At 42.6% G+C, this 15,851-nt stretch overlaps 1 protein-coding gene across 1 annotated transcript; it reads left to right on the top strand.

The window, feature by feature from the left end:
• The first annotated feature begins 1,529 nt into the window (after window positions 1-1,529).
• Window positions 1,530-10,911, top strand: EIF6 (eukaryotic translation initiation factor 6). Its single transcript, XM_042465641.1, has 6 exons — window positions 1,530-1,713; window positions 3,908-3,993; window positions 6,539-6,714; window positions 7,723-7,899; window positions 9,632-9,813; window positions 10,612-10,911. The coding sequence occupies exons 1-6, from the start codon at window positions 1,607-1,609 to the stop codon at window positions 10,619-10,621; spliced, it is 738 nt and encodes a 245-aa protein (XP_042321575.1). The 5' UTR covers window positions 1,530-1,606; the 3' UTR covers window positions 10,622-10,911.
• Window positions 10,912-15,851: the final 4,940 nt, after the last annotated feature.

Raw genomic sequence — 15,851 nt, forward strand, 5'->3', positions numbered from 1 at the left:
TGTTTCCCCGAATTCTGTTCTGATGGTGGCCTCTTGTCCTTGGTACAGATTCTTCGTTAGGACTATCAGATGTAGTGACACCCCCATGTCTTTGAGTGTGTTCCATAGCTTTTCATGATCTATACATTCAAATGCTTTCTTGTAGTCTATAAAACACATGCTGATTCTTTTTGGGAATTCTTTGGATTTTGGGAGGGTACAGATGGCAGAAAAGGGGTGGTCCACAGTCGCCCCTTTTCTTTCTGGGTTGGAGGCAAGGCAGCCTCACCGACAGCCCCTGCGTCGCTTCCCCGTGGCCTGGAAAGGGGTGTCCATGGGGCTTCATGCCCCATGGACACCCCAACAGGTGCAGCCAGAGGAGTAAGGGGCCGCTTGGTGCCTTTCCCGCTGGCTTTGTTCCTGTGGCAATCTAGTTGCAGCAGGAACAAGGTGCCCTCCCAGATGGAGCTCTGTTTCGGAGCTCCTTCTCATGGCGCATATAGGGCACCCTAAGCACCCTCCAGCGGTGCGATGATGTCAGGCGTACGCCAGTCCATTTAGACGTGGCGTGCATGTGACAACATCGTCGCACACGGCATATGGATGGTGCCCTCCATACGTAGTAGAGCTGGGGAGCATGCAGTTCCAGCATGGCACTTCTATGCCGTCTGTACTGGGCTTTGGATATAGCCTCTATGTAAATATAGATTTGCACTTTCATCTTTGACCTTCCTTATTTACTGTCCCAGATCCTTAATGTCTCCTGCTAATATCATGGTGTTGTCCACATATCTTAAGTTGTTAATGTTCCTTCCTCCTATATTCACTCCTCCTTTTACAGGTTATCTTAAAGTTGCCATAAAATTTGGAAACAACTGGAAGGGCACAGAAGAAGAAGAACAACAAAGGCACCAAAGTTCTCTGTCAGACCAGGCCAAATGCCTCAACAAACTACAGATCCCAGGTTCCCCACAAGATGGAGCCACGACAGTTAAAGCGGTGTCAAACTGCCTTCCCTGATTGATCGATCGATCATTCCATGATAGTGATGTGGGATGCCCTGTTCGCCCCATGAGGCCTCATTTTAATTATGCTTAATTTTGTTCATTTTATTTATTGAATGTATTTTATGATGTGTGTGTGTCAGTTTAATTGGGAGGTGAGGGGATTACAGTATGCTATTTTTAATTACAGTACAGTATATGGTTTTATTGTTGTCAGTGTTGTGTTTTATGTTGTTATCTGCCTCAATCCTTCAGGGAGAGGTGAGCTATAAATAAATATTTATTATTGTTGTTGTATTATTCTGTTATTATTAAACTGTTGTTGTCGTTGTGCATCATTTCTTCATTGTGGAATGGCCCAAGAAGAAACAGTGCTGTTCTTCAAGTGAACATACTTCCCTCCCTGTTCCAATGACCTCTTCCCAGCACTAGGTGGCGCTACGCGAAGAGCCAGGGACCTTGGAACAACGCTGCCAGTGACGCTCTAGCCACCATCTCGGATACCCCAGCCGGAAGAGAGGTCGAAGTCGCACCGGAAGTGGCGTAATCCTTCTTCCGGGGGTCGCCGCGTGTCCCGGAAGCCAGGGCCGGGGTTCCTTCTTCGCTCCGAGTCAGGGCCCAAGATGGCGGTGCGGGCCAGCTTCGAGAACAACAACGAGATCGGCTGCTTCGCCAAGCTGACCAACGCCTACTGCCTGGTGGCCATCGGGGGCTCCGAGGGCTTCTACAGGTCGCTCTGCTGCCGGCGAAGGGGAGGGGAGGCGGGGAGGGACACAGAATGGAGGCCGTCAAGGGCAACGGGGGACCTTTATGTTGGAAGTGTTGCCTATATATGGCGACCCTGAGGCGGCCCTAATGCTATCAGCATCAGGAGTATCAGTGTTCCTTTTCTGGTGGCTTTTTGGGGCTCCTCCTTGGCCATGTTCTAGAAGAGCTTCTCCCTGGCCTCCCTTATGAACTGTCCCAGTTCCTTAGTGTCTTCTGCTGACATGAGAGTGCTGTCCCCATATCTTAGGCTGTTAAAGTTGGCTGAGGCTGAACGTAAAGGAATCAGAAATAATGGCCGCAGCAGAAGAAGAAACACACAAGTTCAGTCTAGACAACGAGGGAATGGGAATGGCTAAAGAATTCCCACATCTAGGACCAAACATTGACCAGAATGGAGACTGCGGCCAAGAAATAAGAAGAAGGCTAGGAATGGGAAGGGCAGCTACGAAAGAACTGGGAAAGATACTGAGGAGCAAAGCCATCCTCTGAAGATGCCAGCCACAGATGCAGGCGAAACGTTGGGAATAAACCCTTCTAGGACATGGCCTCACAGCCTGAAAAACCCACAGAAAGCGATGGATGCCAGCCATGAAAGCCTAGTTCCACTTCATATTATTGTTACATTTATTTGTATAGCGCCATAGGCTGTACGTGGCGTTTTTACAGAGGAGAGAAAACGACACTCCAAAACAGAAACAGAAGCCTGCTTACGGCACACGGTCTAAAACCACGAACAAGATGATAAAATTAATAAAATATAACTATAACAAAGTTAAAACATACTATAAAAATGTAAATTAATACAAACAATGTTTCATGAAATATACAGTCATAAAAATCAAGACAAAAGTTGGAAGGCTTCCCAGAATAGAATAGTTTTTAATGTGGACTTAAAGTGGTCTAAAGAGGGGCTGGTCTGCAAATTCATGGGGAGGAGAATATCATGGGGTTTCCTGGGCAAGTTTCTTCAGAGGGGGTTTGCCTTGAGCTTCCTCTGAGGCTGAGAGAGTGTGACTTTTGCCCATGGTCGCCAGTGGGTTTCCATGACTGAGTGTGGATTCAAACCCTGGTTTCCAGAGTCATAGTCCAAAGTTCAAACCACTACGCCATGCTCCATCTACACTGTAAAAATAACACAATTTGACATCACTTTAAGTGGCTTTGTGCAGAGTGTCCTCCGTTTCCAAGACGTGTCCTATATTCCAGTCCTCTGTCGGGGGAGGAATTTCAAAACGTTTTCCATTTTGAGCAGGACAAATAAGCACGGGTTGATGTGAGTGTTTTCGTTTTCATGTTGGTCATGTCCTCCGCTTTTCTCGAAGGTCCTCTATTTTGCAGTGCCATGTCCCTCCGTAGTGGAGAGGACATCAGTTTGCCTTGATCCTGTGGAATCCTGGGATTTGAGGTCTTGCGAGGTCTTTAGCCTTCTCTGCCAAAGAGTGCCGGCACTTTGCCAAACTACAAATCCCAGGATTCTGGAGGATGGCAATCAAAGGGGTATTCAGTTGCACATTATTTCTACAGTGTAAATCAGTGGTCCCCAAACTGTGCCCTTTAAGGGATTTTGGACTTCATCTCCCTGAATCCCAGACTATTGGCCAACATGGCTGAGGCTTCTGGGAACTGAAGTCCAAAATCTCTTAAAGGGCACAGTTTAGGGACCACTGGACTGTAGTTGCATCCATAGTTCTCTTAGTTAAGGAATACTGCCAATTCTTTCCTCAGAAATATAGCACCCAGTATTTGTTGGCAGTCCTCCATCCAAGTACTAGCCAAGGCTGGCCCTGCATAGCTGGGATCTGGTGCCTTTAGGCCTCTGGCTCTAGCAAAGCCAAACCCTAATTGAAAACACAACAAAACCCCAAATGCAAACTCTTTTCTCCAGCTCCCCAAAATATTCACAGTTCTATGGAGAGTTAATGACGGTGGCTTTGTCTAATTGAGAGTGAATTTTCATTTCCTCATTCCTGGCAGACTAGATTGACTCCCTCCTTGTTATCTTTTTTTTTATCCAGTTAGACTGTTGGAACTGATCTCACTTTCTGTGAAAGGAGCTTTAGTTGAATGGATATTGGGTTTGTTAGAAAAAATCCTCAAGGTTGCCCCTTGCAGGTTATATATGTTCTACTTTTAAATATCCTTTTGCTTTCTTTTAGTGTATTTGAAGGGGAGCTTTCTGACACCATCCCTGTAGTCCACGCTTCAATTGCTGGATGTCGAATCATTGGCAGAATGTGTGTAGGTAAGTTGTATTACTCAGATGATTTCAGCTCTTCTTCAGAGACAAATTTCCTAGCATTTTAGTGTTGGAAATACCCTGTCAAGAATTTTCTAATAAGCCAGAGGAATAGAGCAAACCACTATTGAAGCTGTAACATATAAACCTACCGTGGGTCCAAAACACACTGCAGAAGAAATAATAATAATAACAGCAACAACAACAATAATAATAGGATTTATTTATATGCCACCCAGTCACTGGGAATCCGGGCGGCTTACAACAGAGGGGATAATAGGCGGTTCCCTGCCCTCAGGCTTACAATCTAAAAAGACACAACACAAAAGGAGAAGGGAATGGTGAGGGGGGAGGGGATTAGGTCCAGCATTCCAGTTTGAGACCACTTTAACTGGCCTATCTCAGTGCTAGGGAATCCTGGGAACTAGTTGTGTGAGACATTTAGCTTTCTCTGCCAGAGAGTTCTGGGGCCATAATAAAACTACAGTTCCCAGGATTCCTAGCACTGACATAGGGCAGTTAAAGCAGTCTCAAACTGGATTATTTCTGCACTGTGTTTTGGACCACAGAGTCCTATTGAGAGCATTTTGAATGAGGTAGTTCAGAAACTCCTCAGTCCCCCCCCCCCCCCCGGTAACTTACCTTATGGGTAAGCCTCTGAGGGAGAGAGTAGGCTGGCCCAGCTCCATCAGGGGCTAGCCTGAAGAAGGAGGCTCCTCCCTCCCTAACTGTCATCTTTCGGCCTCTGAGGGAGAGAGTAGGCTGGCCCAGTTCCATCAGGGGCTAGCCTGAAGAAGAAGAGCCCTCCCACTTGCCTTGGTCCAGGCCTCGAGGGAGAGAAGAAATGCTGGACCTGATTCCTTCCCCCCCTCAACCATTCCCTCCTCCTTTTGTGTCTTTTAGATTGTAAGCCTGTGGGCCAGGGAACTGTCGTTTTATCCCCCTCTAGTTGTAAACCGCTCGGATTCCCAGTGATTTGGGGGTAATATAAAAAACCTATTATTATTATTTTATTTATTATTAATTATTATTATATTATTATTATTTATGGGATGGTTGTTTTGTATTAAAGAGAAAGAAACTTATTGAAGTTCTGGGGAAAGAAGAATTGACATCACTGGTCTCAATGTTGTTAGCACCACTGGTGTGTGCGTTGTGTGCCTTCAAGTTGTTTCTAAAGAATGGCAACTCTAAGGTGAACCCATCATGGGGATTACTTGGCAAGATTTGTTCAGAGGAGGTTTGCTGTTGTCTTCTCCTGAGGCTGAGAGCATGTGACTTGTCCAAGGTCACCCAGTGGGTTTCACGGCTGAACTGGGAATCAAACTCTGGTCTCTAGAGTTGTAGTCCAACATGCAAACCACTACTTCCAGTAAGATACAGACTGTCCAGCCACCCAAGATATAATGTTTCTGCCTCCAAAACTGTGGAGCGTAGGGAGGGTTGTTTTCACCTATAATCATTGTGGAACCTTTAAAAGGCAACAATTTCATGGCAACCCCATGGGTTTCGTAGAGTTTTCTTAGGTAAGGAATACTTAGAGGTTGCTATATCCCCTTGAAATATGTCCTACAACACTTGGTATTTGTTGGCAGTCTCCCATCCAAGTAATGACCAGGATTCACCCTTCTTAGCTCCAAGATCACATGGGATCTGGTGCTTTTGGGATATTTAAGCCCTTTTCCAGTAACTGTTATCCTTTTATATTTATTATGTGTGAATTTCATTGTAAACTTCCTTCAGAAATGGGATATATATGTATATTAGCTAAATAAGATAACACCTTTTAACTTAGTACAACCATCTCTAAATCTTTCAGAAAGTTATTTTAATTTAATTTTATGTATGAAGGGCGAATTCACTTTCCTTGTAATATATGGCTTGGTTAACTTCCTTGCAATTTCTGGAACTGTTTCCTATGTAGGTGTGTGTGTGTATAGGCCAAGATCTCATTCAAGGGTTGTTGGAGTATAAATCCCTGGCAGCATGCCTCTGTGAGATTTCTGCAGCACCAGCTTTGCAGTGCAGCTTAACAGTGCCAGAGTGCACCTCATGGCCAGTCAGTATGCTGAGTATACTGGAGGTCCAGGTGTATAATGGCTGTTCCTTTTCCTGGCCATGCAACACAGGCAGATGATGCCCAGCTTCCTCCTGCCATTATTTGGCTGTAGGGATGCACTTAGGTTCTGTTAAGCTGCCTTGTGCACTTATTTGGTTTTGGACAAGAAAGTGCCTATATTCTACTACCTGCAATGATTAAAAAAGTGGATACATTGGTATAGTAGGCGGTTGTGCCAGCATTTTTCATCAACAGCATTCCAACAATAGTCTATCAATTGTGACAGTGGTACACCACATAGTCTGTTTGGGAAAGGGGGTAAAGATGGTGCTACCAGAATATGCCTGATTACCTTTATTTTCTTCTAGCCTATGATCTTATTTTTTTTGTCCACAGGTAGCTTTGTGGGACAGAGCTTTATGTGAAGGGGAAAAAAGACAGGAATTCAGATCTTTTATTCCTAAAACCTAATTTTCCCTCTTTTCTTTTTAGGAAATAGGCATGGACTGTTAGTCCCAAGCAACACCACAGACCAGGAGCTTCAGCACATAAGGAACTGCCTTCCAGACTCTGTGCGAATCCAGCGTATAGAAGAGCGCCTCAGTGCCTTGGGAAATGTCACTACATGCAATGATTACGTAGCACTTGTCCATCCCGACATCGACAGAGTAAAGGCGTCTTTTAATCTAAAATTTTCAGCCCTTAGCATTCTGTTATCGCTAATTAGATATTTCACAAGTGCACCAATTCAGAGGAAGGCCTCTTTCATCTATTCAAGGTTCCTTTTTAAAAATAAGTAGGGCTGATTTTGTGGACCATGAATTGTCAAAGGCAAAAGGTAACTATTGGCTTTGCCTGTTTAGAAATACTGCCTCTCTAAATGATTTCCCTGTCCCCTAAAAGACTGGGGTGAGAAAGAATAAAAATGTTCAAGAAGTATGAAGCAGACCAAAAATTTAAAGCAAGGTACAAAAAAAGAGAGAGCATAAATAGCGTAGTAGTGGTTTGGGTGTTGGACTCTGGACACCAGGCTTCAAATCCTGCTCTGCCATGAAACCCAGTGGGTGACCTTGGGCAAGTCACACACTTTCAGCCTAAGGGAAAAGCCATGGCAAATCTCTTCTGAATATACCTTGCCAAGAAAGCCTCATGATAGGTTTAGTCTCCCACAGAGATAAAGTGTTTGAGGGTGTTTGGGCACATATTTTTATTCTGTGTAGTCGAAGGCTTTCATGGCCAGCATCCATGGTTTTTTGTGGGGTTTTCGGGCTATATGGTCATGTTCTAGAAGATTTTTTATTCTGTTTACTCTAGGCCATGTGTTTTGTTTTTTTAAAGTATACATTTAATTTGGCCTAAAACCCCTGAAAGGAGCAGTAGTGAAAACCAGGTGCTGCAGGTTGTATCTCAGAGGACAATGGCAAACAACCTCTGGGTATTTCTTGCCTAAGAAAACCTTGTGGAATTCATGGGGTCTTCATAAGTCCAGAGGTGATTTGAATGCAACATGCACAAATTTAATTTTCAAAAGGCTTCCCATATAAATATTTTAATGTAAATTTGTTACAGTTTATCAGTTGATTATCAGTCAATCAAAGTCTGATACCAAATCATTGATAAAAGGTTCATTGTTTTTACAGCCTTGTTTTTAGATGATCTCAATGTTCTTTTTATAGGAAACAGAAGAGATTTTAGCAGATGTATTAAAAGTGGAAGTATTCAGACAGACAGTAGCAGAGCAGGTTCTGGTAGGAAGTTACTGTACTTTCAGCAACCAAGGAGGACTGGTGCACCCCAAGACTTCAATTGAAGACCAGGATGAGCTCTCCTCATTGCTGCAAGTCCCACTTGTGGTAACTATGTGTTCTGTTCAGATGTTGGAATGCTCAATTTCATTATAATCTCTGAAACACTTTCCAAGCTCAGTTTTTCAAGCGGTCTCATCATTACTTGTTTGTGTGAAGAGGTAGACAGCGTATTCACACCTAGGTTAGCCTTCTGTTAGGTACCTGTACTTGTGTAGGTTTCTCTTATGCCTACATATATCTTGTTTTGGGTAGGAGAGCTACAGCAGTTGTTCCCTTCCTCCTTCCACAATGCCCTAAGCCTTCCCCCCCTCCCCCAGATTCCATGTCTGATGAGCATGCAGAATTACAGAGAAGCATCTTGCTACACCCACAGAGGACTCTTTTGTGTAAGGAATAATAATAATAATAATAATAATAATAATAATAATAATAATAATAATAGGTTTTATTTATATACCGCCCAATCACTGGGAATCCGAGCGGTTTACAATAGAGGGGATAAATAAACAGGTCACTTACAGCTGAGGGAAGGGGCAGCTGGTAGTGTCTGCCTGTGATTTCAGAGCTGAGAGAAGAGACATCATCATCTTAGATATTCAGGTCTGAGAGGATGGCTTCTTCTTTCTTTAGTAGAACTGCAGCCAGACACTGCTCAGGTGCCACCCCCTTTTCCCTTGCCACTAATGGGCTATGAGGGCACACTCTGGCATTGAAAAGGTTGGTTGTATTGGTGGGGAAGGTATACTGGTGAAGCATTATGTTCTGCCAGCTTGGTGAATGATCTTGGCCATATTCTCCTCAAACCCTTTCTTACTCAGATTGAGCCAGTACAGAGCTATGTTAGGTTTAAAGGAAAGGAAATAAATGGAAGAGTATTGCTGAAAGTAGTATATTACATAGTTTCAGCATGAGTTGATGCACACATCCATGTATGCGTGGAGTGGGGTGTATGCAATATTCTGGGAATAGAAATGCTTGTGAAAGGGTATTTGGTCCCCATAAGTGTGCACTTGTGTTATAAAGTGTTTGCAGAAGCCCAGCGGCTTATATAAACACACTTAGTGAGCTTAGATTGCCATTTAGCAATTTGGATCTGGTTCTCTTACATACAGTATTGTGTTATGTGAGAACATCATAAATTAGATCATATATGCCTTCTGGTTCTGAAAGGTTTGGTTCTTGTCTGTATGGGGGGGGCATAGAACCCCCATGAAAGTGGGAAAACTGCAAATAATTTTTTTTTACCTGAGAGAGCACCTCTTGAGGAATCTCTAGGGCAACTCTGTAGTCAACATCTGCTGGATGTTGACCATAGAACTGCAATGGTGGATCTAGAGATTGTTAGAGAGAACATGATGAAATCTGTGAATAATCAGTGCCGCAAAAGTCAAGGTCGCAAACACGGAGGGCCCAACTGTTTTGTATTTCCAGTAAAACTTACTTCAGGCAACTCATTAAATAGATTCCAAATGCTAAATTATCAATTATTAATAGGTTACTTAATCCTCACCATTGTGCATCTAGACTTCATTAGAGAGAGTTATATATTCGAGTAGTAGTACAGGCCCTCTGTATCCACTGGCATTTGGTTTCAGGACAACTACCACCACCCCTATGGATACAAAAATCTGTGAATGCTTATTTTCACGACATGGATTATTGAACGTATGGATGCATAATCTGTGGTATGGAGGGCCAACTGTATTTTTCTTTATATTCACAAATGAGCATGAAAGAAAACCTCTTAACCAGTGCCTCTGACTATCTTTCTCACCAGGCTGGGACTGTTAACCGTGGTAGTGAGGTGATTGCAGCTGGAATGGTCGTGAATGACTGGTGTGCCTTCTGTGGTCTAGATACAACCAGCACAGAGCTATCTGTTATTGAGAGTGTCTTCAAACTCAATCAAGCACAACCAAGTACCATTGCTACTAAGATGAGAGAATCTTTGATTGACAGGTATTCGTTTTATTTTATTTATGTGTTGCCTTTCTTCTGGTACAGGTCCTGGGCAAATCAAATATTCATTTTCTTTTAAATCAAACATTCATTTACATTTATCAAGCAAATGCATCTAGGTTAGTGATAAGCCAAATTGTTAGTTTACTTAATATTGCTTCCCTGCCAAAAATGGTGGTTTGATTGAAAGAAAGGCAAATTTCTCCAGTGACTGGTATCATTTCCAGAAGATCATCACTTTTTTATAGGTTGCACAAGTATTACTTCCATCATTTGAAGAGGTTTCACCATATTCCCCAACCCTGCTCCCCTTTTCGGACAGTTACCATTTGAACCAATGTTTTCTGTGGCTTGACTCTTGCAAGGTGTTCTGGAAAGTTTTTGAAACCCTCCAGCCATGCTTGGATTTGCTGTCAGTATGAGAACTTTATATTTTGTTGCTGGCTTAGGGAGTGGTCAAAGGGGAGTGAATATAGTGGAAACTGTTGGATTTGCATCCATTTATGTGGCATTTCCAGTATTGATTTATTTGGAATGGCTGTCTCCTCTTTTCAGAGCTAGCCACTGTTTTTATATGCTTCCAATTATGGTGCACCTGCACCATACACAGCTTCCAGCTTATGCTGAATCTCCCCGTCAAAGAAATGGCTTGTGTGCCCATGAGAGTTTTTCGATTTTGATTTGACCATCCTTGATATTTTAAAGGACAGGCATGAAAATATGGCAGGTATGAAGCCCTATACATGTTTTTAGATAGCCTTTATTTCTGTTATTTTTTCTTTTCTTTTTTTAAAATAGCTTGACATGATGTTCTCCCCGGCCACTGCAGAAACTGCAGTAGTGAAAATGCCTGATCATGATCTCAACTCTTCTCTGAAGTAAATGCTTTGTTAATACTCCTGCAGTCTCGAAACAAATTCTGCTGCGATCAGCTTCAAAACCATATTGTTAAAAACTTCTTTTGCGAAAAACACTCATGTGTCTCTCTTTATTTGATGAAGTGAAGACCTGTTTACGATTTCTGAGATTATGCTTAAAGACAGCTGTTATTACATGCTATAATAATAATAAAACATTAATTTCCTCTACTGATACTCACCATGTTGTCCGAACCATTTGTGCTAAGAAGTGGAATGAGAACTTTGGTTAATATTTCTTTGGAGCTTTGCACGATAGTGTCCACATCCAGAGCAGACTAGATTAATCTAGTTTGAAACTTGAATTACTCTCTTGCATCCATCTAGACAGCAGCTTGCTTTTTAAAGGACTGAAAGATCCCATGCATTCTATTAAACAAATGGACACAATCAGTACTTCTAAATGCCAGTGGCATATATCTGTATAGAAATGTACACAGTCTGGTTGAAACATATATGCATAAGAACAATATGTTCAGCAGTGAGTTTTTTTCATTAAGGAAATAGTAAGCCTAGGTAAGAATTTTTGAGCTGTTAATTCCATGCATACCAGTCAACCCACATCAACCTTTCTGGTACCTATGTCTTAGGCACCAGGTGTCCTGTGAACTGCTCTGTATTTCTTTTGTTACACAGGACTTTAAAAATCCTTACAATTAGATGTTTTTGAGGTGAGGAGAGGTCTGTTAAGTGGGTTAACAATCAAAGCTCTAATATTAACCCAGAAAAATTGTTATGGGTTTTATGATTTCTGTATACACACTTGGCTTTCAATCTTGGCCTGTTGCAGGGATGGACATGGTCTTTAGATGTTATTGAACTGATTCCTCACCATTGAATGTGTTAATGAGATCCACCTGGAGTTGCAGTTCAGCAACATCTGCTGACCAGGACAATTTCCACCCCATACCTGTTTCTTATCCTGTCCTTTCCTTAGAGTTGACCCTCACAGATGAACAGTTCCTGCAATTTTGACTCACTGATGCACTTTAGAAAATCTAATGAAATCAAGACTTGCCTCTTGGTATAGATTCACTGAATTTAAGACTATGGCCACTAAATGTGCTTCTATACTTTCTAGATAACAAAGAAATAATAATTTAGAGCCATAAAATTCTAATCCCAAAGTTACGATTTATAAAGTGTTTGAGAGATTTGACTTATACTTTTGGTTGCAGCCATAATGAAATAATAGTGCACCACATCTTTTCTCTGTAGAGGAACTGTAATGCCCTGAAGCAGGCATGTGCACACATGCATATATGTGTATGTTTGGGGAAAAAATCTTGATTCAGGAAGAAGTGTTGGGAGACACAAAACTGGTATGCCCAGTTATGGTACATAGGAACTATCCAGCATGAATAATACAAGAGTGAAGAAGCTAAGATTTTGTTTGCGATCCTGCATCAGATAGGCAGCTGCAACATTGTGATTATACTCCATCTCCTGATTTGACCCACAACCCACCCTTTTAAAATCCAGACAACCATAGTGAGGGATAATTCTGCAGTGCTGGTAAGCAGGACTTGGATGCTGTGTCCAGCCCCCTCCAACCAGTGAGTGGTGCTGTGATGAACAGAGGTAGGGACATCCTGCTACAACTTGTCACACTATGGCTCACAGGGAAGAGCTGGAGGCATCATCTTTCAGCACCCCACTTGCCAGTGCTGCAAACTTCTGTCTTGGATTGGCTGCTTCGATTTTAAGGTGGTTTTGGAAGTATTTATCGGGGGGGAGGGGGTAATTCTGATAAAAAGCAATTTGTTTTATGCCAATTTATGATGACTAAGGAGGGTTACACACCGCCATTTAGTACGTAATGAATACGTACTAGGGTTAGGAAGGGGCGGTGCTTCTGCACCCCCCTAACCCTAGTACGTATTCTGTACGTACAATATGGCGGCGGCCGTTCCACACGGCGGCCGCCATATTTACATATCGGACGCTGTGCGTCCGCACGTGTCGTGCCGTCTATGACGTCGCGAGTCCGCCCCTGGCGCCTCGCGACGTCATAGAGGCGTCGCTTAAAGAAGCTCCATTTTGGAGCTTCTTTTTCAGTCCGTGTGGGAGCCGCGGCGGTCTGTAACCCGCCTAAGGCAACCTATCATCGAGTTTTCTTGGCAAGATTTATCCAGAGGACTTTTTCCTTTGCCTCCTTCTGAAGCTGAGAGAGTATGACTTGCCCCTCGACTACTAATCAACTACTAATGTGTTCCCATGGCTGAGTGGGGATTCAAACGCTAGTACACCCAAACTATGACATTGCATTGGTTCAGTAAGTAACACACTGCCCTAAAACCACCACTTGCATATTAGACCCATTTCAACTATTTTTTTTAGAGAGACAAAAACAAACATATAGATATAGGACCTCAGGTATCTGCAAACAGGTTCTTTCACAGGAGAGACAAAGATTAAAGCCTGCTTCATGTAATGTCATCAGCCCTAGCTGTTCATACTTCTGACAGCAACAGATTTGGTGGAGTTGAAGTTTCGTCCTTTTCAGCATACTGCCTCAGGATAATACGTACCACTTCCTGGCAGTGGTAGAGCTGATCTCCATTTAACTCCTGGACTTAATGTTGAACTGCGTTCTGGGAGGCATTGAAAGTATGCTAGATCTACAGTCTAGATCTACAACAGCTCTGGAACTGTTTAATTTATTCCCATTAATCCCCCTCCAGCTGCTAAAGAAAAAGCATAGCAATAACACCACTACTCCCTTCCTGCTGCTGTAAGAGAGGCAGGACTTAAGTATATCTGGTTTCTGTGAGAATGCTTCACCATTCCCACGCGTTAGTAGCGTTGCTTGTTTTAGAATCTGCGTCAAAATTTGCTTTCAAGTCATTTATGGCTTAGGGTGACCCTAAAGCAAACCTATCATGGGGTTTTTCTTGGCAAATTTCTTCAGAGGGGGTTTGCCATCTCCATCTTCTGAGCCTGAGCGAGGGTGATTTGCCCAAGGTCACCCAGTGGGTTTACATGGCCAAGCCAGGATCTGAACCCTGGTCTCCATAGTCCAATGCTGAAACCAATATACTATGCTGGCTGCAGAATTACAGATTACTATAAAATACAGTTCTGACTGTTTATAATTACATAGAAAGTACCTGACTGTGACCATTTTGGGGCTCAATCCTGCAGGACTCAATGTATCTTTAGCATATGTTTTGCATGTATGGAACGATGACATGCAGAGCCATTTGCCACCTCCCTAGAACCACTTAAGCCCCCTCACCAATGGCCACTCTGTGCCTGGAATGAAGAATGGGGCCAAGAAGATCACACAAGCCTCTAGCTATTTCCTTGCAGCCAGATGTGAAGCAATTAAACCATCCTCTTGAGGTCCATGGGGGTTGTTGAGATCTCAGCAGTTTAGGAAATTATCCTGCATCTGGGTTTGGGGATATAGCCAGATGTTTTTGCACATTTGCCCCCCTCCAGTTTTTCATAAGGCACAGAATGGATGTTGGCTAGGGCCATAGAGGCTCTATTAGGTCTGGGGTTGGCTGGGGGGGAGCATTCTGTGCTATGGGAGTGGGAAGAGAATACTGTACTAACCTCTGCAGTGATCCCAAATAGACTCAGGCATAAGGTTAATTTATGCTTGCATATGTCTGTAACAGCATGCCAACCTTTATGTGCCAGTCCTAGACAGCACTCATATTAGTACTCATATTTGGATTAATTCATACATTTAGAAAAATGTGCTTGCTTCCAAGTAGTTTGATAAGATGCAAATTAGATCTGAATGCACAATAAAGGCATGTTATTGTTTGTGTGTGCCTTCAAGTCATTTCTAACTTATGGTGACCCTAAGGCAAACCTATCACGGCCTATTCTTGGCAAACTTTGTTCAAATGAGGTTTACCATTGCCTTCCTCTGAGGCTGAGAGTATGTAACTTGCCTACAGTCACCCAGTGTGTTTTATGGCCAAGCAGGGAATCAAACTCTGGTCTCCAGAGTTGCAATCCACTACTCAAGCCACTATGCCAAGCTGGTTCACATGCTAAGAACATCTTATAGGACAAACAAATAGCATGTTAACTCCGGGCCCAAACAGATAGGCCAAAATAAAGCTGCTTTGGGTCACTTTGGAGGTTTGCTATTTATATGATGCATGCATCCTCAGAGTCTGGAAGCCACACCAAAGCCATGCTCCAGTCCTAAGCCTGAATCAGCTTTATTTTGGCCTGTCTGTTTGGGCTTTCCTTTGCTCTCTGCACTGAATTTACAAAAGCAGTTCATAACATGCACTGTATAGTGGCGTAGCTGAAATGAATACGATCTACTTAAAAGCCATGGGCACTGTGCACTGAACAGTTATGGAACCCACCCTCTGAGCTGGCTTTTGATCCATAGTGGCAAAAACAAAAAGCAAAGAAGTAGCTTATTGTAGCAAGACTTTTCAGGACATTGATTACATGAGGTACTATCAGTTTTGAAGTTTTACAGTATGGCTTTGCTTTTGTTAAATTCAAACTATCCTGCATACATTTAAAATTATACAGGAAATATCTTATAATTATGTTGCAAACTGAAACTGGGGCAGTGGTAAACACAACAGAGGAAAAGGCTTGCTTCTCAGCCTCCTGTTTGCTTTCTAATGCTAATATGTGGAACTTGATTTAGTGTATTTGATTTATTAAATTTATTTTATTCATCTGTTAATTCTAGGCAACAGATGCAAACCCTCTCTTGGATGGTTTAAATCGCACACACACACACACACACTTGAAGTGAGTCCAGCTGGGGAAAATAGCCTAGAAAACAGGATGTGGAATAAACATATCATACTCTTCCTCCTCACTGTTCTCTCTCTTCAAGTAGTATCTGCATTCCTATTCTCTTAGGAATAGTTGGGATTAAACAACTGATAGAACATTTAGTTCTATCCTGGCAGACGTGATAAAAGATGATGTAATGAACTTGTGACCTCTTCACATAAGAGAACCATTTCCAGGAGCATGAATGATACAAAAGTGGATTGTCATGCATGACTATCTGAAAATCATTAGCACAAATAGGATGATCATACAGACATGAGCAATACAGGAGTTCCACAAATTTCTATATGGTCCATGTTTTGGGTATGACCTCTTCTGTTGTTGTGTGCCTTC

This window comes from Sceloporus undulatus, chromosome 4, assembly GCF_019175285.1.
Source record: "Sceloporus undulatus isolate JIND9_A2432 ecotype Alabama chromosome 4, SceUnd_v1.1, whole genome shotgun sequence".
Classification (NCBI taxonomy): Eukaryota; Metazoa; Chordata; class Lepidosauria; order Squamata; family Phrynosomatidae; genus Sceloporus; species Sceloporus undulatus.

Coding starts and splice junctions, on each gene's coding strand:
- EIF6 (XM_042465641.1), top strand. CDS start 1,607: ATGGCGGTGCGGGCCAGCTTCGAGAACAACAACGAGATCGGCTGCTTC. Junction 1,714..3,907: donor GGCTCCGAGGGCTTCTACAG/GTCGCTCTGCTG, acceptor GCTTTCTTTTAG/TGTATTTGAAGGGGAGCTTT. Junction 6,715..7,722: donor TCCATCCCGACATCGACAGA/GTAAAGGCGTCT, acceptor TTCTTTTTATAG/GAAACAGAAGAGATTTTAGC.